The sequence below is a fragment of the Nicotiana tomentosiformis genome, chromosome 5, assembly GCF_000390325.3.
Source record: "Nicotiana tomentosiformis chromosome 5, ASM39032v3, whole genome shotgun sequence".
NCBI classification, from domain to species: Eukaryota; Viridiplantae; Streptophyta; class Magnoliopsida; order Solanales; family Solanaceae; genus Nicotiana; species Nicotiana tomentosiformis.
The window spans coordinates 110,084,822-110,107,877 of NC_090816.1; the positions used below are offsets into that span (position 1 = coordinate 110,084,822).

Below are 23,056 nucleotides of genomic sequence, written 5' to 3' on the forward strand. Positions count from 1 at the left end.
AACTCATAAAATCTGAAAGCTCATCCAACCACGAGTCTAGTCATACCAAATTCATCAAAATCCAACACCAATTGGTCATTCAAATCCCCAAAATCAACTCTCCAAATCCCTAGCCTCAAACTCCCAAATTACACCTCAAAAATACACCAACTAGGTGAAAAATCAGTGAGAAAATATAATTATTGAAGAAAAATGAACACAAGGAATTTACATCGAGAATCCCCTTGAAAATCCTCTCAAAATCCTCCAAAATCCGAGCTCAAAATGTTAGAAATGGTAAAAATCTCGGAACCCTCGCTTATATAGTTTATGCCCAGGCTTTCCACACCTACGGCACCTAAGCCGCTTCTGCGGCCTCGCAGGAGTGACAAAACACCCACTTCTATGGTGACATACATATCTGCGGCTTCCACATCCTCTCCTGCGGACGCGCCCCTGCGTGATATCCTCCACTTCTACGGAGCCCATCTCCTATTCCTTCCTTCTCTTTTACGGCCTTCACCCCACACTTGCGGTCTCGCAAGTGAGAGAAAACCTTCGCACCTGCGTCCCTTTGCCTTCTCTCCTCCATCTCCGCATCTACGGACCTTCACCCGCACCTGCGGGCTCGCATCTGCGGTTCTCACTCCGCAGGTGCGATTACACCACCAACACACACTCTTTAGCAACTTCTCAAATCAAATTCCAAGTCCATTAACCACCCGAAGTCAACCCGAGGCCCCCGGGACCTCAAACAAACGTACCCACAAGTCTTAAAATATCATACGAACTTAGTCGAGTCTTTAAATCACCTCAAAGAACATTAAAACATGAATAACACCCCAATTCAAGCCTAATGAACTTTGAAATTTCCAAATCCTACAAACGACGCCGAAACTTATCAAATCACGTCCGATTGACCTCAATCTTTGCACACAAGTCACAAATGACACCACGGACCTACTCGAACTTCCAGAATCAGAATCCGACCCCGATATTAAAAAGTCCACTCGCAGTCAAACATCCCAAAAATTCAACTTTCGCTATTTCAATCCTAATTCTACTACGGACCTCCAAATCATGATCCGGACACGCTCCTAAGTCTAAAATCTCCCAACGCAGCTAACGGAACTATCAAAATTCAAATCAGGATTCGTTTACACATAAGTCAACATCTGGTCGACTTTTCCAACTTAAGCTTTCCATTATGAGACTAAGTGTCTCAATTCATTTCAAAATCTCTCTGGATCCGAACCAACTAACCCGATAAGTCATATAACAACTATAAAGCATAAATGAAGCAGTAAATGGGGGAACGGGGCTACAACCCTCAAAACAACCGGCCGGATCATTACAGAAAACCAAATAACACCTTGTTTTGTCTACCTGATAAGAGAGAGGGATTTGTTTATCTTTAAAATATTCCTCAAAGATTTGTTGCTTTAATGTGCTAAATTTAGCAGATCTTGCAAGAACCAAAATAACTATGTATTATTGTAGCATAATATTTTGTTGGGTGCGCGTAAATGATCTACATAGAAAGTGGATAAGAAAGAAACTACATATGAGGTATAGGATACTTTTAAACGATTCACATTGAGAGTGGCTAAATTGAGGTGCTTTATATTCGTAATACTAATTTCCATATAAGTTATTGCATGTCAGATTTGGTATTGTTATGAAAATATTATATTGTGGATGTCCATTCATTACTCTGCTATAGATAATCTTCCTGAAGAAGATTATCCATTTAGTACTCTGTTGAAGTTTATCTACAAGCAACTGATGCAGGCAGGTTGCATGCAACTCAATGAAATAATTTGCAGCAGCTTCTTATTAAACAGGCAGGTTGCAAGCAGCTCATGCAGACAGCTTACAAGCAGCTCATGCAGGCAGGTTGCAAGCAACTCAATGAAATGATTTACAACAGCTTCTTATTAAACAGGCAGGTTACAAGCTGTAACGACCAGACCGGTTGTTTTGAGTATTACAACCTTGCTTCCCAATTTACTGCTCAAATTATACTTTACAGCTGTTGTGTGAATTGCCGGGGTAATTGGTTCGGGTCTGGTGAGGTTTTGGAATGAATTGGAACACTTAGTTCTAAGGTTAAAGCTTAAGTTAGAATAGTGATCGGATGTCGACTTATGTGTAAACAACCTCGGAATTTAATTTTGATGATTCCAATAGTTCCATAGGGTGATTTTGGACTTAGGAGTGTGTCCGAAAAATTATTTGGAGGTCCGTAGTGGAATTTGGCGTGAATTGCCGAAAGTTAAATTTTTGGGAAGTTTGACCGAGGAGTTGACTTTTTGATATCGAGGTCGGAATCCGATTCTGGAAATTGGAATAGGCCTGTAATGTGAAATATGACTTGTGTGCAAAATTTGAGGTCAATCAGACGTGATTTGATAGGTTTCGGCGTCATTTGTAGAATTTGGAAATTTGGAAATTTATTAGGCTTGAATCTGTGTGTAGTTCGTATTTTTGAGGTTGTTAGGTAGGATTTGAGGCCTCGAGTAGGTCCGTATTATGTTATGGGACTTGTTGATACAATTGGTTGAGCTGCCGGGGGCCTCGGGTGAGTTTCGGACGGTTAACGGATCAAATTTGGACTTAAGGAAATGCTGGAACTACTGTCTACTAGTGTGATCGCACCTGCAAAGATTTTTATCGTAGGTGCGAAGCCGTATGTGCGTGAAATAAGCCGCAGAAGCGGCCAAGAGTGGGATTGGGCAGTGCTCGCAGGTGCGAGGAATTTTCCGCATCTGCGAAGCCGCAGGTGCAAAAGGGAATGCGCATCTGCGAAGCCCGCATATGCGAGAATATCGCCACAGATGCGAGTTTTTAGAGGGCCGACTATTTTCCGCAGGCGCGCATTTTTGTCCACAAATGCGGATGCACAGGTGCGATCCTAGGCATCGCAGGTGCGGAAATGCCTGGGAAGTGTTTAAAAACGAGGGTTCCGAGAATATTTCTCATTTTGGACATTTTGGAGCTCGGTTTGGGCGATTTTGGAGAGGAAATTTTCCACACAACTTGGGGTAAGTGTTCTTAACTTCCTTGTGATTATATTCCATGAATTAATCTTCATTTTTGGTGTAAGATTATTGAATCTTCAAGAGAAATAGAAGGAAATTTCTATAATGTCACAAAACGAATTTTTCAAGTTTGAATACTGATTTGGAGTCGGATTTGAGTGAAATTAGTATGGTTGAACTTGTAATTGGATGGGTTGTCGTATTTTGTGAGTTTCGTCGAATTTCGAAATGTGGGCCCCACGGGTGATTTTTGGGGCGTAATTTCGGATTTTGTGAAAATATTAGTATTTTGATATGGAATAAATTTCTATAAATTTTGTGGGCTGAATCAAATTAATTGTGACTAGATTCGAGCCGTTTGGAAGTTAATACGCACATAATGGGATTTGTGGAGCATTGTTTAGCTTGCTCGACATTGGATTCAGCTTGTTCGAGGTAAGTAACTCTTTTAATCTTGGAGTTGAGGGTATGAACCCTGAATATATGTATTTTGTGAATTGTTGGGAGGTGACGCACATTCTAGGTGACGGGCGTGTGGGCGTGCACTATAGAAATTGTGACATAATTGTTTCTGTGAAATTTTATAGTTAAATAATCTTGGCATTTTCCATGCGGTTTTATGTGTTAAAGAAATTGAGCTGAAAAGCATATTAAAAATCATGTTGAGGCTATGTGCCAGTATTATTGGGACCCACAGAGGTCATATTGCTGTGAATTATTGTGTTAAATTGAAAGTTCATACTCAGTCATATTCATTTCATTGCATATCATAACTCAGTTTTATGACTCTATTTTGATGCATATAAATGTTTTGGGCCGAATGCCCTATTTTACTGAAATGCTCAAGTGGCTTGAGAGGTTTATGACTGAGTGAGGTTGAGGGCCTGATTTTATGTTGCATATTTATGGGATCGGGCTGCACGCCGCATCATATTGCATATTTATGGGATCGGGCTGTGTTGCATATTTATGGGATCGGGCTGCACGCCACAGCATGTTGCATATTTATGGGATCGGGCTACACGCCGCAACATGGTTGATATCGGCCGAGGGCCTGATTTGTGAGGATGAGTGTGGATCAGGGCTGCTCGCCTGCAGCATACCTGAGTGAGGCCGAGGGCCTGATTTGTGAGAATGAGTGTGGATCGGGGCTGCCCGCCTGCAACATACCGGAGTGAGGCCGAGGGCCTGAATTGTGAGGATAAGTGTGGATCGGGGCTGCCCGCCTGCAGCATACTTTATTATTATCGCACGTGAGTTGTTCGTGCAGATTATAGCGCTTGGGCTGAAGGAGCCCCTCCGGAGTCTGTACACAACCCCAGTGAGCGCAGGTACCTACTGAGTGCGAGTGTCGAGTGCCGAGTGCTGAGTGACTGGGAGGCAAGAGTGATTGTGAGGTATGCCCGAGTGGCAAGAGTGATTGTGAGGTATGCCCGAGTGGCACGAGTGACTGTGAGGTTTTTGCCCGAGGGGCTGTATATGAGTGATGTTCTGCCCAAGGGGCTGTATATGAGTGATGTTCTGCCCAAGGAGCTGTTTATGATTTTATCATTGAGTTGCATTGCATTGGCATGCAGACTTGACATACATGCATAGAGATGTATTTCCTCGTGCTGTACTACATCACATCATTCATGATTTTTCACACATTGTTGACAGATGGGAATAGTGATGCATTTGTTTTTACACAGGTTATCTAGAAGGAAAATGAAACATCTTATTTATTATTGACAAGATTTTGGGAGAAATTTATTGTTTTCAAACTATTCATATTTTTGGGAAACTCCAGCAAATGATTTGGGTTTTCACTCATGTACTTGAAAGAAAGAACTACTATTTTGAAATCATGATTTGGCTGAGCATTTTGTCTCTGAGTTACTTCTGGTACTATTTGCTTATTGTTGTTATGGATTGTTGTGGACTATCGATTTTGGACCCGACTTGGTGGAAGCTCGTCACTACTTTCAACCTACGGCTAGGTTTGTTACTTACTCAGTACATGGGGTCGGTTGTACTGATACTACACTTCTGCACATTGCGTGCAGATGTTGGCTGCTGTTGTTGCTGTGCTCGATGGTTGTGGGACTTGAAGATGTACCTGCGTTCCTGTTGTAGCTGCCTTTTGTTCAGGGTAGCCTTAGATTTATAAAAGCTCTGTTTATGTATTATTCAGACAGACTATGTATTTATTTCATTTCCGCTTTGTATACTCTATTGTTAGAAGCTCATGATTTGTACTACCAGTTCTTGGGGGATGTATAAGATTAAGATGTTTATTCAATTAAATTACTTTAAATAATTTTTATTGGAATTGGATAGTTGAAAGTTGGCTTACCTAGCGGGTTGGGTTAGGTGCCATCATGACTAGTTGGATTTTGGGTCGTGACAAGGTGGTATCAGAGCACTAGGTTCATAGGTTCTACAAAGCATGAGCAAGTGTCTAGTAGAGTCTTGCAGATCGGTATGATGATGTCCATACTTATCTTTGAGAGGCTACATGGCATTTAGGATATATACTTCCCATCTTTCTTTCCTTATCGTGCGAGATTGATTCAGCTTGAGACATAACTCTTTGAAATCCTTCCACGTATTCGTATGCGCATATGAGCGCTCGGTATCAGTTGTGCATCGCCGGCTTGTGATTTTTTTTAAACGAGGTTCAAGAGGTTTATTCTGTGTTTTGGTAATGGGCTAGTTTGGAGGACTTGAGGCCAAGTTTAGACCGCAACTTAGGCTCAGTAGATTCAGTTGTAAACTATACATTTGGACTCATATGTCCGGTAATATCCCTACGAGTGGAAGTTGTGGCTCGATGAGCGGCGGAATAGCTTTGTGATGAGTATGATGTAAATGCGGGATGTATTAAGACGATTTGAAGATGACGAGAAGTGTTTCCTTGAAATGTAAAGAAACGGCCACTGGGTGCTTGATTTTCGTTTTAATGTAACGTACAGTCTCGAGTATGAATGTTTGAAGGATCTTTCATATTGTTAAACTTTTGGTGTAAATGCTCATGTTTGGGTAATGAGTTTGGACGCAGATTGACTAAGTGATTGCATAGTAATTGTGACTGCGAAGATACCAGATTGAGGCTAAGCAGGTGGATTATCCCCTGCGGAGTAATCTATGTAAGAGTATTTCTTATGATGTGAGTGGAGAGTTTCTTTTCTGCTGACGGGGTGTATGGGTGAAGATTTGAATCTGAATCTGGTTGAGAAAGTTGACTTGTGTGTTAAGAGGATGAATACGAGCTTAGCGGATGATTGAGGTATCTTTATGGTTGGCGTTGTATGAACTTGGGAAGAAGTTTTGTTGGACTGACTGTGGCATTATGGCAGTAAGAGAGTATTGGTATTGTGAGTTATGGAATGTCTTAATCTATGGCTTTGAGCCAAATGCTTTTGGTGTAACGACCCGACCGGTCGTTTTGAGTATTACAACCTTGCTTCCCCCTTTACTGCTCAAATTGTACTTTACAGCTATTGTGTGAATTGCCGGGGTAATTGGTTCGGGTTCAGTGAGGCTATGGAATGAATTGGAACACTTAGTTCCAAGGTTTAAAGCTTAAGTTAAAATAGTGAGCGGATGTCGACTTATGTGTAAACGACCTCAGAATTTAATTTTGATGATCCAATAGCTCCGTATGGTGATTTTGGACTTAGGAGCATGTCCGAAAAATTATTTGGAGGTCCGTAGTGGAATTTGGCGTGAATTGCCGAAAGTTGAATTTTTGAGAAGTTTGACCGGGGAGTTGACTTTTTGATATCGAGGTCGGAATCCGATTCAAGAAATTGGAATAGGCCCGTAATGTGAAATGTGACTTGTGTGCAAAATTTGAGGTCAATCAGACGTGATTTGATAGGTTTCAACGTCGTTTGTAGAATTTGGAAATTTGGAAATTTATTAGGCTTGAATCTGTGTGTAGTTCGTATTTTTGAGGGTGCTAGGTAGGATTTGAGGCCTCGAGTAGGTCAGTGTTATGTTATGGGACTTGTTGATACAACTGGTTGAGGTCCCGGGGGCCTCGGGTGAGTTTCGGACGGTTAACGGATCAAATTTGGACTTAAGGAAATGCTGGAACTGCTGCCTACTGGTGTGATCGCACCTGCGAAGATTTTGATCGCAGGTGCGAAGCCGCATGTGCGTGAAATAAGCCGCAGAAGCGGCCAAGAGTGGGACTGGGCAGTGCTCGCATGTGCGAGGAATTTTCCGCATCTGCGAAGCCGCAGGTGCGAAGGGGAATGCGCATCTGCGAAGCCCGCAGATGCGAGAATATCACCGCAGATGCGAGTTTTTAGAGGGCCGGCTGTTTTCCGCAGGCGCGCATTTTTGTCCGTAAATGCGGATGCGCAGATGCGAGCCCCGGCACCGCAGGTGCGGAAATGGCTGGGCAGTGTTTAAAAACGAGGGTTCCGAGAATTTTTCTCATTTTGGACATTTTGGAGCTCGGTTTGGGCGATTTTGGAGAGGAAATTTTTCACACAACTTGGAGTAAGTGTTCTTAACTTCCTTGTGATTATATTCCATGAATTAATCTTCATTTGTTGTGTAAGATTATTGAATCTTCAAGAGAAATAGAAGGAAATTTCTATAATGTCACAAAACGAATTTTTCAAGTTTGAATACCGATTTGGAGTCGGATTTGAGTGAAATTAGTATGGATGAACTTGCAATTGGATGGGTTGTCGTATTTTGTGAGTTTCGTCGGATTTCGAAACGTGGTCCCCACGGGTATTTTTGGGGCGTAATTTCGGATTTTGTGAAAATATTAGTATTTTGATATGGAATTAATTCCTATAAATTTTGTGGGCTTAATCAAATTAATTGTGACTAGATTCGAGCCGTTTGGAAGTTGATACGCACATAATGGGATTTGTGGAGCATTGTTTAGCTTGCTCGACATTGGATTCAGCTTGTTCGAGGTAAGTAACTCTTCTAATCTTGGAGTTGAGGGTATGAACCCTGAATATATGTATTTTGTGAATTGTTGGGAGGTGACGCACATGCTAGGCGACGGGCATGTGGGCGTGCACTATAGAAATTGTGAAATAATTATTTCTGTGGAATTTTATAGTTAAATAATCTTGGCATTTTTCATGAGGTTTTATATGTTAAAGAAATTGAGCTGAAAAGCATATTAAAAACCATGTTAAGGCTATGTGCCAGTATTATTGGGACCCACAGAGGTCATATTGCTGTGAATTTTTGTGTTAAATTGAAAGTTCATACTCAGTTATATTCATTTCATTGCATATCATAACTCAGTTGTATGACTCTATTTTGATGCATATAAATGTTTTGGGCCGAATGCCCTGTTTTACTGAAATGCCCAAGTGGCTTGAGAGGTATATGACTGAGTGAGGCCGAGGGCCTGATTTTATGTTGCATATTTATGGGATCGGGCTGCACGCCACAGCATGTTGCATATTTATGGGATCGGGATGCACGCCGCAGCATGTTGCATATTTATGGGATCAGGCTTCACGCCGCAACATGTTTGATATCGGCCGAGGGCCTGATTTGTGAGGATGAGTGTGGATCGGAGATGCCCGCCTGTAGCATACTTTATTATTATCGCACGTGAGTTGTTCGTGCAGATTATAGCACTTGGGTTGAAGGAGCCCCTCCGGAGTCTATACACACCCCCAGTGAGCGCAGGTACCTACTGAGTGCGAGTGCCGAGTACCGAGTGCCTACTGCTGAGTGACTGGGAGGCAAGAATGATTGTGAGGTATGCCCGAGTGGTAAGAGTGATTGTGAGGTATGCCCGAGTGGCACGAGTGATTGTGAGGTTTTTGCCCAAGGGGCTGTATATGAGTGATGTTCTACCCGAGGGGCTGTTTATGATTTTATCATTGAGTTGCATTGCATTGGCATGCACACATGACATACATGCATAGAGATGTATTTCCTCGTGTTGTACTGCATCACATCATTCATGATTTTTCACACATTGTTGACAGATGGGCATAGTGATGCATTTGTTTTTACACGGGTTATCCGGAAGGGAAATGAAATATCTTATTTATTATTGACAAGATTTTGGGAGAAATTTATTGTTTTCAAAATATTCATATTTTTGGGCAACTCCAGCAAACGATTTGGGTTTTCACTGATATATTTGAAAGAAAGAACTACTATTTTGAAATCATGATTTGGCTGAGCATTTTGTCTATGAGTTTCTTCTGGTATTATTTGCTCATTGTTGTTATGGATTGTTGTGGACTATCGATTTTGGACCCAACTTGGTGGAAGCTCGTCACTACTTTCAACCTACGGCTAGGTTTGTTACTTACTCAGTACATGGGGTCAGTTGTACTGATACTACACCTCTGCACATTGCGTGCAGATGTTGGCTGTTATTGTTGCTGTGCTCGATGGTTGCGGGACTTGAAGATGTACCTGCGTTCAAGTTGTAGCTGCCTTTTGTTCAGGGTAGCCTTAGATTTATAAAAGTTTTGTTTATGTATTATTCAGACATACTATATTTATTTCATTTCCGCTTTGTATACTCTATTCTTAGAAGCTCTTGATTTGTACTACCAGTTGTTGGGGGATGTATAAGATTAAGATGTTTATTCACTTAAATTACTTTAAATAATTGTTATTGGAATTGGATAGTTGAAAGTTGGCTTACCTAGCGGGTTGGGATAGGTGCCATCATGGCTAGTTGGATTTTGGGTCGTGACACAAGCAGCTCATGCAGACAGCTTACAAGTAGCTAAAGGAAAGCCTTGCAGCTGCTTCCTAAAAAGCCTCGCAGCTGCTTCCTTTTTTCTATAAATAGAGGAGTTTTCAGTTTATTATAAACATAACTTTGAAAGTTGAATAAAATATCAATCTCCCTCATACTTGTCTTCTGTTTATTTCTTTTATAGTCTTTATTGTATAACACGTTATCAGCACGAGACTTTGTCATTTTAAGCACTTACATCGAATTTAATTTCTATTTCAATGTTCATCTCCGATGTAAGGCAACACTCTTATGTCCGTGGTCAGATCTTGTTCATTCCGAGCATCATAAGGCAGATTATATCCTTGAGGTGGTGAGTTTTTCTTCTTGGCAGTAGTGATGTAGATATCACTTACATATGGAGTGGCCAAATTTTCGTAATTTAATTTGAGCCTTTTGCTTATATTTTAATATCCTTATCATCGCTTGCTTGGTTATATGTTATGTGTACAATACATATCTTGGTATTTGTCCTAATTATCTTAATAAAGGATTATAAAGTGGATAATATTGTTAGATCCACTTAAATTCCAGCAGAGTTTGTGAGAAATATACGACCACCAGAAGTGGTTATGTTTTGTATATCTCATTGTAACTAAATTTTGTTAACCGCCAGAAGTGGTATATGCCTATGACCACCAGAAGTGATAATTTAGGCATTCTATGGTTACAATTAAAGATAAACTAGAGAAATATTCTCTACATTACATGCACGCCTCGATTTGCTCCTGAAGTAGTAAATATTTTAAAAGAGGTTGAAGCATCATAATTTGATGTGATTAATGCGCGTTCAGATAATTATGTTCAATTTCCTGAAGGATGAGAATTTTTGATAAATATTAATCCATTTCTTGAAGTGAATGTGATAATATTAATAAAGCTTGAAATATGAACACGCTTTTGGTTGTGAAGATATCACAACTCACCTCCAGAAGAGGTAATACGATTAAGAGAACACGTCCTTAATCTTTCATACTTCAAATTTGCCCATGAAGTAGTAAATAATTGAAATTTCCTCCTGAAACAGGAAAATATTATAAAGTGGTGTAAATACTACAACTCACCTCCTGAAGAGGCAGAATAACAGAGGATATAAATATTATTTTTGTGGCATAAAGATCATTGCAGCACGTACCTGTTGTACGTAAAACATCTTGGATAATTTTACTAAGTATCATTCTAAGGCAAAACCTTTCTTGTAGAATATTTTCTATTACAACCACATTAATATATTATGGTTAGTTATTGAGTTCCTCGAAGGAAATAACAACTCGTGTATCTTTCCTTAAATGATGAAATGACTATGTGGTTGCCGAATTGATACAAAATATTCAGATGTTAATTGTACATCTCCTTGAGGGAGGTATTTGTCACAAAATTAGTGGTAGAAATACTAAAATTCTTATTTTTTTTCATTTATAAATTTAAAATTGTCTTTATATTGTTCATTTGATTATAATTTTCTCTCATGATACCAAAAGTGTCTGAACGATATTTGATAGTACAAAATGTATCAAAAACTCCTGAAGAGCCAGCTGTTTATCTAGAAGACACATGACACCAGTAGTGTCCTAATAATACTATATTGTGGATAATAAGTGAAATCTCTCGAAGAGCTTATATACAAATATGTCATTCATATTATATGATTATGGTCAAAACATATGTTGTAGTAAACCTGAAGTTTACTAATACAAATGACTATCATATTGAGACTACAAATGATTGGAAGATTGAAAATCTTCATGTTTCCACAATCATAAGGGGTAAATATGTATGTGAGAAACTACCCCTCTTATTCTTCAATTTGTACTATATCATGTATCACAGTAAACTAGAAGTTTACTAATGCAAAAATAGTTACAGTAAATCAGAAGTTTTACTGCGACAAAAAGTAGCTACTGTAAGCCAGAAATTTACTAATACAAAAGTAGCCACAGTAAATTAGAAGTTTACTGATGCAAAAGTTTATTCCATAGTAAACTAGAAGTTTACTTAGAGATAACACATGCCATGATAAACTTGAAGTTTTTATTTGCCATTTTTTAATGAGCTATTTGAGAATTCAGATAAGCATATACTGAAGAACTAGAAGATTCTTCAAGAATTCTCTTGTGTTGCTTGTTCTCATAATAAATTGATTATACCAGATAAAGTTAGGACTAAAAACCATAAATTCTAGAATATATAAAAGGTGAATATGGGCTCATTCACCTATCATGTGAACCACTTATAAATGCATATATGAGATGGTTACATTGTCTTTATTGTCAACCTACAGTTTGGCATTTGAAATTACCTTTCTCTAGTAAGAGCATAATTTTCAGATTATGAAATTAAGATAGTTCATCTTGATGATGTTGGTTTATATCCAAGCTAGTTTAGCATTGAATACCTCCTATTAATGGCTAAACTATTGCTTATGAGAACAAAACTTGATGTGTTGGTCTAAGAGTGTCTAAATTGCATAAAACAACACTTGTATGCATCAGACCAACACAATATGATAAGTCCTCCCCTCACAATTGGTATAGGATCAAAAACCAAATATTTTTCCTATCTAATAACCTTTGATGTATGGTATATGATTAATTTCTCTACCACAATGTACAAAGATATGTTTCCCAAAGAAGATTGAGGATATGAGTTAGTTTTTCTAACATTTGGGGGATGGAATAAAACAGCAGGAAAATATGCTATATGAATCGAATTATCATTAATATGATCCTCGCTTAGAAGATAATTCAAGTCAAATGCCAGAAGCATTTGTTGATCCAAAATTAAATATCATATTTCAGCTGCAAATGCTCCTATTAAAATTAAAGTCCCTGAAGGATAGAGTTTATTGTACGCATGAAGCGTGGTAGACTAATCGGTTCCAAAGGTAACAATCCTTGAAAAGAATAGGAGCAAATGATCAAAATGATCATAATAAGGAGGAAATAAGCTCTGGAAGTGCCCACGACATAACATTTCATGAAACTCCAGAAGAAGTTCAGGTACCTGAAAATAAAGAAAGTAATGAGATCTCAACAAGTTATGTCGCTTGTGAACTGATACGAAATGATTGTCGACGATATATTTGATACAATATTGTAAAAGATTGTGAGGATCGGACCTGTAGTCCAGACACCTAAAGATGTCATGTTATTTACATGTAAGTTATAACCTATATGACTCATTTGATTAATTCTATATGAAGATCCCTGAAGGATTTAAAATGCCTGAAGCAAATTCAGAATCTCGAGAAATGTATTTTAATCAAATTACAAAGATCTTTGTACGGTTTAAATTAATCTAGGCACATGTGGTATAATCGCCTTAGTGAATATTTGTTGAAAGAAGGTTACATAAATGATGTTATTTGTCCATGTATTTTTATAAAGAAAATGACATCAGAATTTGTTATACTTGCTGTTTATGTTGAATTTATAAATCTTGTTGGAACTCCAGAAGAGCTCCAAAAGGCAATTGAATATCTTAAGAAATAATTTGAGATGAAAGATCTTGGAAAGACAAAACTTTGTCTTGGTCTGCAAATTCAACATTTAGCAGACAGGATCTTTATCCATCAATCTGCCTATACATAAAGGGTCTTAACATGCTTTTACATGGACAAAGCGCACCCATTGAGTACACCAATGATTGTTTGATCACTTGAAGTGAATAAGGACCCGTTCCGACCTCCGTAAGAGGATGAGGAACTCCTTGGTCCTGAAACACCCTATCTCAGTGCAGTTGGTGAACTTATGTATTTTGCTAATGCTACAAGGCCTGACATAGCATTTTCTGTTAATTTACTAGCAAGATATATCTCTTCTCCTACACGGAGACATTGGAATGGGATTAAGCATATATTGCGATATTTAAAGTGAACTCTTGATATTGGTTTGTTTTATGCTAACAAAGGTAGTGTAGATCTTGTTGGTTACGCAGATGCAGGTTATTTATCTGATCCTCATAAAGCTCGATCTCAAACCGGGTACGTGTTTACATGTGGAGGTACTATCATATCTTGGCGCTCCACAAAGCAATCTATTGTTGCTACTTCTTCAAATCATGCTGAGATAATAGCTATTCATGAAGCAAGTAGGAAATGCGTATGGTTGAGATCAGTGATTCATTTCATTCGAGGAAAATGTTGTTTGGAATGTGATAAAAGATCCACAATTTTATACGAAGACATTGTTGCATGCATAGACCAATGAAAGGGAGGATTTATAAAAGGACATAGAAAGAAGCACATTTCACCAAAATTATTCTACACACATGATCTTCAGAAAAATGGTGACATTGATGTGCAACAAATAATTGAAATTTCCTCCTAAACCAGGAAAATATTATAAAGTGGTGTAAATACCACAACTCACCTCCTGAAGAGGCAAAATAATAGAGGATATAAATATTATTTTTGTGGCATAAAGATCATTGCAGCACGTACCTATTGTACGTAAAACATCTTGGATAATTTTATTAAGTATCATTCTAAGGCAAAAGCATTCTTGTAGAATGTTTTCTACTACAACCACATTAATATATTATGGTTATTTATTGAGTTCCTCGAAGGAAATAACAACTCGTGTATCTTTCATTAAAGGTTGCAATGACTATATGGATGCCGAATTGATACAAAATATTCAGATGTTAATGGTACTTCTCCTTGAAGGAGATATTTGTCACAAAATTAGTGGTAGAAATACTAAAATTCTTATTTTTTTTCATTTATAAATTTAGAACTGTCTTTATATTGTTCATTTGATTATAATTTTCTCTCATGATACCAGAAGTGTCTGAACGATATTTGATAGTACAAAATGTATCAAAAACTCCTAAAGAGCCAGCTGTTTATCTAGAAGACACATGACACCAGTAGTATCCGAATAATATTATATTGTGGATAATAAGTGAAGTCTCTCGAAGAGCTTATATACAAATATGTCATTCATATTATATGATTATGGTCAAAACATATGTTGTAGTAAACCTGAAGTTTACTAATACAAATGACTAGCATATTGAGACTACAAATGATTGGAAGATTGAAAATATTCATGTTTCCACAATCATAAGGGGAAAATATGTATGTGAGAAGCTACCCCTCTTATTTTTCAATTTGTACTATATCATGTATCATAGTAAACTAGAAGTTTACTAATGCAAAAGCAGTTACAGAAAATCAGATATTTTACTGCGACAAAAAGTAGCTACTATAAGCCAGAAATTTACTGATACAAAAGTAGCCACAGTAAATCAGAAGTTTACTGATGCAAAAGTTTATGCCATAGTAAACTAGAAGTTTACTTAGAGATAGCACATGCCATGATAAACTTAAAGTTTTTATTTGTCTTTTTTAATGAGCTATTTGAGAATTCAGATAAGCATATACGGAAGTACTAGAAGATTCTTTAAGAATTCTCTTGTGTTGCTTGTTCTCATAATAAATTGATTATACCAGCTAAAGTTGGGACTAAAAACCATGAATTCTAGAATATATAAAAGGTGAATATGGGCCCATTCACCTATCATGTGAACCACTTATAAATGCATATATGAGATGGTTACATTGTCTTTATTGTCAACCTGCAGTTTGGCATTTGAAATTGCCTTTCTCAAGTAAGAGCATAATTTTCAGATTATGAAATCAAGATAGTTCATCTTGATGATGTTGGTTTATATCCAAGCTAGTTTAGCATTGAATACCTCCTATTAATGGCTAAACTATTGCTTATGAGAACAAAACCTCATGTGTTGGTCTAAGAGTTTCTAAATTGCATAAAACAGCATTTGTATGCATCAGACCAACACAATATGATAAGTCCTCCCCTCACAATTGGTTTAGGATCAAAAACCAAATATTTTTACTATCTAATAACCTTTGATGTATGGTATATGATTAATTTCTCTACCACAATGCACAAAGATATGTTTCCCAAAGAATATTGGGGATATGAGTTAGTTTTTCTTACATTTGGGCAATGGAATAAAACAGCTGAAAAATATGCTATATGAATTGAATTATCATTAATATGATCATCTCTTAGAAGATAATTCAAGTCAAATGCCAGAAGCATTTGCTGATCCAAAATTAAATATCATATTTCAACTACAAATGCTCCTATTAAAATTAAAGTCCCTGAAGGATAGAGTTTATTGTACGCATGAAGCGTGGTAGACCAATCGATTCCAAAGGTAACAATCCTTGAAAAGAATAAGAGCAAATGATCAAAATGATCATAATAAGGAGAAAATAAGCTCTGAAAGAGCCCACGACATAACATTTCATGAAACTCCAGAAGAAGTTCAAGTACCTGAAAATAAAGAAAGTGATGAGATCTCAACAAGTTATGTCGCTTGCGAACTGATACGAAATGATTGTCGATGATATATTTGATACAATATAGTGCACAATATTGTAAAATATTGTGAGGATCGGACCTGTAGTCCAGACACCTAAAGATGTCATGTCATTTAAATGTAAGTCATAACATATATGACTCATTTGATTAATTCTATATGAAGATCCCTAAAAGAGTTAAAATGCCTGAAGCAAATTCAGAATCTCGGAAAATGTATTCAATCAGATTACAAAGATCTTTGTACGGTTTAAAGCAATCTAGGCGCATGTGGTATAATCGCCTTAGTGAATATTTGTTGAAAGAAGGTTACATAAATGATGTTATTTATCCAGGTATTTTTATAAAGAAAATGACATCAGAATTCGTTATACTTACTGTTTATGTTGATTTTATAAATCTTATTGGAACTCCAGAAGAGCTCCAAAAGGCAATTGAATATCTTAAGAAAGAATTTGAGATGAAAGATCTTGGAAAGACAACTTTGTCTTGGTCTGCAAAGTCAACATTTAGCAAGCAGGATCTTTATCCATCAATCTGCCTATATATAAAGGGCCTTAAAATGCTTTTACATGGACAAAGCATACCCATTGAGTACACCAATGATTGTTTGATCACTTGAAGTGAATAAGGACCCATTCCGACCTCCGGAAGAGGATGAGGAACACCTTGGTCCTGAAACACCCTATCTTAGTGCATTTGGTGCACTTATGTATCTTGCTAATGCTACAAGGCCTGACATAGCATTTTCTGTTAATTTACTAGCAAGATATATCTCTTCTCCTACACGGAGAAATTGGAATGGGATTAAACATATATTGTGATATTTAAAGAAAACTCTTGATATGGGTTTGTTTTATGCTAACAAAGGTAGTGTAGATCTTGTTGGTTATGCAGATGCAGGTTAATTATCTGATCCCCATAAAGCTCGATCTCAAACCGGGTACGTGTTTACATGTGGAGGTACTATCATATCATGGCGCTCCATAAAGCAATCTATTGTTGCTACTTCTTCAAATCATGCTGAGATAATAGCTATTCATGAAGCAAGCAGGGAATGCGTATGGTTGAGATCAGTGATTCATTTCATTCGAGAAAAATGTGGTTTGGAATGTGATAAAAGATCCACAATTTTATACGAAGACAATGTTGCATGCATAGACCAATGAAAGGGAGGATTTATAAAAGGAGATAGAACGAAGCACATTTCACCAAAATTATTCTACACACATGATCTTCAGAAAAATGGTGACATTGATGTGCAAAAAATCCATTCAAGTGACATTCCGACAGATTTGTTCACTATGTTTTTGCCAACTTCAACTTTTGAGAAGATGGTATACAAGATTGGAATGTGGAGACTCAAATATTTGAAACAAGGTTTTCATCAGGGGGAGTGAAATATGCATTGTACTCTTTTTTCATTACTAAGGTGTTTTCCCATGGGTTTTTCTTGTAGGGTTTTTTATGAGGCAGCTAGAAATGCGTATTACTAAATATGTGTACTTTTTTTTCTTCACTAGGTTTTTTTCCACTGGGTTTTTCCTAGTAAGGTTTTAACGAGGCACATTATCTTTTAATGAACATCCAAGGGGGAGTGTTATGAAAATATTATATTATGGATTTCCATTCATTACTCCGCTATAGATAATCTTCCTGAAGAAGATTATCCATTTAGTACTCTGTTGAAGTTTATCTACAAGTAGCTGATGCAGGCAGGTTGCAAGCAACTCAATGAAATGATTTGCAGCAACTTCTTATTAAACAGGCAGGTTGCAAACATCTCATGCAGACAGCTTACAAGCAGCTAAAGAAAAGTCTTGCAGCTGCTTCCTGAAAAGCCTCACAACTTCTTCCTTTCTTCTATAAATAGAGGAGTTTTTAGTTCATTATGAACATAACTTTAAAAGTTGAATAAAATATGAATCTATCTCATACTTATCTTCAGTTTATTTCTTTTATAGTCTTTATATTATAACAGGTATAAATTAATTACATCAGAAATATCGTATTAAATTGCTTATACCAAAATTAAACCAAACGCCAAACGCACATGAAGTAGCATAAAATAATATTCTCGATGTCCCAATTTATGTGGTGGCGTTTGACTAGGTACAGAGTTTAAGAAAGAAAAAAGACTTTTGAAACTTGTGGTGTAAAACAAGCTATAGAAATTTATACAACTATAAATCATCTTATTGAGAGTAAAATTTGAAGTTGAAAGTTATTGTTTCTTAATAAAGAAGTATGAATTCTTTTTTGAAAAAGAAACTATAACACATGATTTGGCACAGAGGGATTAATGACCATAACACGTCGCGTAACATCATCTTCAACAAACCTTTACTGTATTTTCGGTGCTACTGATAAATAGGGATTTTGATTACTTATTTGCGCCCTTTTTACTTTTGTTTTAGCTCAAAAATGCTTAAAGGTATTCCCGAAAACTAATAAAATATGCTTTCTTGTAGGAGTATTTGAAAATGAGCCAAAGCGATGAAATTCAACTCAAGAAGGAATATTTTTGGACACGGACTAAAACCAAGCAAAAAGGGTAAAGTGCGGACCGCAGAATTTTGTCTGCGGCCACAGATCATGAAGGGATTGTTGTTAGAGCTTCTTTGAAAAGTGCGGACCGCACAATAATTGTGTGGCCACAGAAGAGGAAGATCAGAGAGTCCCAACTTTAAGTCCATCAAGAAGTGCGGACCGCACTGTTATTGTGCGGCAGCAGAACTCAAGAGTGCGCCGCACTCAAAAATGTGCGGTTTGCAGAACCTGAAGAAGTGCGGCCACAGAAGTCCCTCCTGTCAAGCTCTGCATCAAAGTGCGGACCGCACATAGAATTGTACGGCCGCAGAACCTCCGAAAGGGCAATTTTGTCCGAAAATTTTACCTGTGTATAAATAATCTTTTTTGACAAAATTTGGTTAAGTTTGAACATCTGAAAGTTGGGAGCCGTTTTTATTTACTGCTTTAGGAAATATTTTGATAGTTTGTTTGTTTTACATTGGATAATTATCTCTTTATCATTGAATATGAATTTAAAATTCTATTCTTCTTTAATTTCTTCATTTTCATCTATGAGTAGCTACATTTCTAGTTAGGGTTGTGACCCAACCCTAATGTGGGTACCTAATGGGTGTTTGATTTAGGGCTTGTTTATGGTTGGGTGTGTAATATTTAGCCTAGTTCTTACTTTAATTGTAGAATTAATGGTTGCAAACATTGATTCGAGTATATTTGACTTAGTCTCTACTTGAAAAAGAGAGACCGAATCTAGGAAAACTTGGCTAACAAGAAATTGGGGTTAACTCAAGAAATTGATAGTCCCAATTAAAGGGTTGAATCTAGAGATAGTAAAACCTGACTTGAGCATTTATCAATTGTTTTTTGAATTACCTATTTGGACTTGAGAAAGCAAAATTGGGCAAAACCACTCTATTACCGAGAGGTATTGGAGGGTAATTTCGTGTTGATTGTTATATTACACCCTGACCTACGAAACCTACCCTAAAGCCCACAACCCGTTAGGCAAATACCTAGGTGGAAGTCACAGCCCTAGATCTTTTACATACTTGAAAAACAACACCAAAAATATTATTCTCTATCTTTACATTTGCAAACCATAGCATAATTTAGAAGTAGAGTCAAAACACAGTTTGTGGAAGTGCATCTTAGACACTTTACGTGCTTAGTCCGAATATATACCTAATCCCATCTACGCTCCCTGTGGATTCGATCCCGACTCCTAGTTGGGTATTATTATTGCAATCGACTGCTTCACAACCCCAAACTGAGGTGTGATTTGGGCGAGATCAATTTTTAGCGCCGTTGCCGGGGAGCATAAAAATAGATTTAGCTATATATTTGGTTTTGTGTGTGAATTGTCTTCTTTTCCTTTCGTGTTACTAATCTTTTTGGTCAAACAATTATAGGTGAAACAATGGCTCTCAATAACAACGATCCTCTCGGAAACATGCCTTTGGGGGATGTGGACGTGGAAGATGACCAAGTTGAAGAGGTTCCTCCTGAACCTCAAGAAAATAGACGAGGCCGACCGCCTCAAGACAACGTTCCCGTTCCACCCCCACCTCCACCAAGAGCGGCTCCACACCTGGTGTTGCTGAATGAAGGGTATGCAAGTGCCATAGTCCCTCCCCGCATTAGGGCTGGCAACTTTCAAATCACAAATGTTATGCTCATATTGCTAGAGCAACGAGTATTCTTCACCGGTGCTCCGAATCAAAATGCATACAAACACTTGAAAGGATTTGTGGACACTTGATGGGGGAGTAAATAGACAAACGTCTCCGAGGATGCTTTAAGGTTGAGGCTATTTCCTTTTTCACTATGGGGGAAAGCCTTGGATTGGTTAGAAAGGTTGCCAAACCATTCTATCCATACATGGGATAAATTGGCGGAGAAATTCATTGCCAAGTTCTTTTCTCCCAGGCATATGGCTACTCTTAGAGACGAGATTCTAGCATTCAAACAAGAACCCAATGAGCCTTTGCATGAGATATGGAAGAGGAACCGAACTATGGTGAAAGAGTGCCCGAACAATGATATGACTGAAGCTATGATTTAACAAACATTCTATAGGGGGATTAATACTACCAATCAATGCGTGGTCAACCAACTTACAGGTTGAAATTTCATGACAACACCATATGCCGAAGCTTGTGAGATCTTAGATGAAATGGATGATACTTCATCGACATGGAAAAGTAGAGCAAATGTTCCTCAAGGTGATCCAAATGTGATTCACCTACATAAAGAATTACATGATCATGGGCAAGCAATTGCCGAGTTGACCACCACAATGAATCAATTAGCGAAAGCTCAACTTCAACAAGTTCAAGGCCCTAAGCAAGTAAATGCAATGGAAAGAGAAAATATGATGGTGAACATGCGAAGGCAAAAGTGTCAACAAGTGCAAAACCATGCGGAACAATATGTACAAGAAGATAGTGGGTTTGACCAAGATGAATCTTACAATGAACAAGATGAGGAAGTACAATATGTGAACAACTTCCAAAGGAAAAGAAACAACTCTCAAGGCCTGAATCAACAATAATGGCGATCTCAAGGTAATCAAGAGAATTAGAACAATCAAAACAACCAAGGTAATTGGAATAGTCAAAACAATCAAGGGAATTGGAAAAATCAAAACAACCAAAGCAATTGGGGTGGCAATAGTCAAGGATATTGGGGAGGCAACAATCAAGGGGTATGGAACAATAATCAAGGGAATCGGGGGTCGGGTTTTCAAAGGCTCCCGATGTATCAACAACCAAGCAACCCGCCTCCTTACCCTTCCCATGGTCCAAGCTCTTCCAACAATGAGATGGGGCAAATTGAGAACATGTTTAAACAAATGATGGAGAATCATGCCCACTCCAATGCTCAACTAGCCTCTCACAATACTTCAATTCGCAATTTGGAAGTTCAATTAGGGCAAATCTCACAAGCTTTAAACACTCGTCCTAAGGGTGCACTACCAAGTGACACGGTGGTGAACCCGAAGGGTGGGAATAACACAGGACACGTCATGGTTGTGACTACAAGGAGTGGAAAAGGTGGGGATGTAACCACCTGAAGTCAAAGAAAAATTGTGGATGATGAACAAGTGATTCAAGATGATGAGATTCCAAACAATGTGGTGCAAGAAAATGATGAAGGGAGAATTGATATTGATGAAAATGTGGAGGAGACTCAAGAAGAAGTGAACCCATCTAGGAAACACATTGTTGACATACCGGAACAGGTAGTGCCAAAGGTGAAGGCACCAATGCCAAGGCCTCCTCCTCTATACCCTCAAAGGCTTGCCAAGCAAAATGGCGAGAACCAATTCAAAAATTTCATTGACATGATGAAGAGCTTATCTATTAATATGCCATTGGTTGAGGCTCTGGAGCAAATGCTCGGATATGCAAAGTTCATGAAGGATTTGGTGACAAAGAAGAGGTCGATGAATTGTGAGACTATAAAGATAACATATTAAGTGAGCACAATTGTGCAATCAATGGCTCCTAAATTAGAAGATCCTGGTGCTTTCACAATCCTTTGTACCATTGGAAGCGCCGACTTTGCCAAAGCTCTTTGTGATCTAGGGGCGAGTATCAACTTGATGCCCTACTCGGTTTTCAAAACGTTGGGGATTGGGCAACCAAGACACACTTCTATGAGGATACAAATGGAGGATCGTACTATGAAGAGACCATTGGGTATTATTGATGATGTGTTGGTTCGAGTTGATAAGTTCATCCTCCCAGCGGACTTAGTGATTCTTGATTGTGAAGTGGACTATGGGGTGCCTATTATTTTGGGTAGACCTTTCCTTGCTACGGGGAAGGCACTTGTTGATGTGCAAGCCAGCGAGCTTACCTTTCGGGTGGGTGATGAAAAGGTGGTTTTTCATGTGTGCAAATCTATGAGGCAACCGAATAGCAATGAAGTTTGTTCGTTTGTGGACTTGGTGACCGAGGTGATTGCTGATGATGCTAGTGCCATGATGAATGTTGATGATACTATAGAGGCTGTATTGCTTAATCATGATGATGATGAGACGGATGGCTATGCGGAATGTGTGAATGCATTGCAAGGATGAGGTCGTACACTTATGAACCCTGCAAATTGTCCTTAGATCTTGAAAACCGAAAGACTCCTCCAACAAAGCCCTCAACCAAGGAGCCTCCCACTTTGGAGTTAAAGCCATTGCCTCCACATCTCAGGTATGAATTCCTTGGCCCGTGTTCTACTTTACCGGTTATTCTTTCCTCTTATTTAACTAACGTGCAGGTAGACTCTACTTTGGCAGTTCTACAAAAGAGGAAGAGAGCTATCAGATGGACATTAGCGGATATTCGGGGTATAAGCCCCACCTTTTGCCTGCACAAGATTATTTTGGAGGAGGATGCCAAACCCTCCGTTGAACATCAAAGAAG

At 38.1% G+C, this 23,056-nt stretch overlaps 1 protein-coding gene across 1 annotated transcript; it reads left to right on the forward strand.

Moving 5' to 3' along the window:
- Nucleotides 1-22,134: 22,134 nt before the first annotated feature.
- Nucleotides 22,135-22,719, forward strand: LOC138892988 (uncharacterized). Its single transcript, XM_070176749.1, has one exon. The coding sequence runs from the start codon at nt 22,135-22,137 to the stop codon at nt 22,717-22,719; it is 585 nt and encodes a 194-aa protein (XP_070032850.1).
- Nucleotides 22,720-23,056: the final 337 nt, after the last annotated feature.

What these genes read in the sequence shown, in the direction of transcription:
- LOC138892988 (XM_070176749.1), top strand. Translation starts at nt 22,135, where the DNA reads ATGGCTCCTAAATTAGAAGATCCTGGTGCTTTCACAATCCTTTGTACC.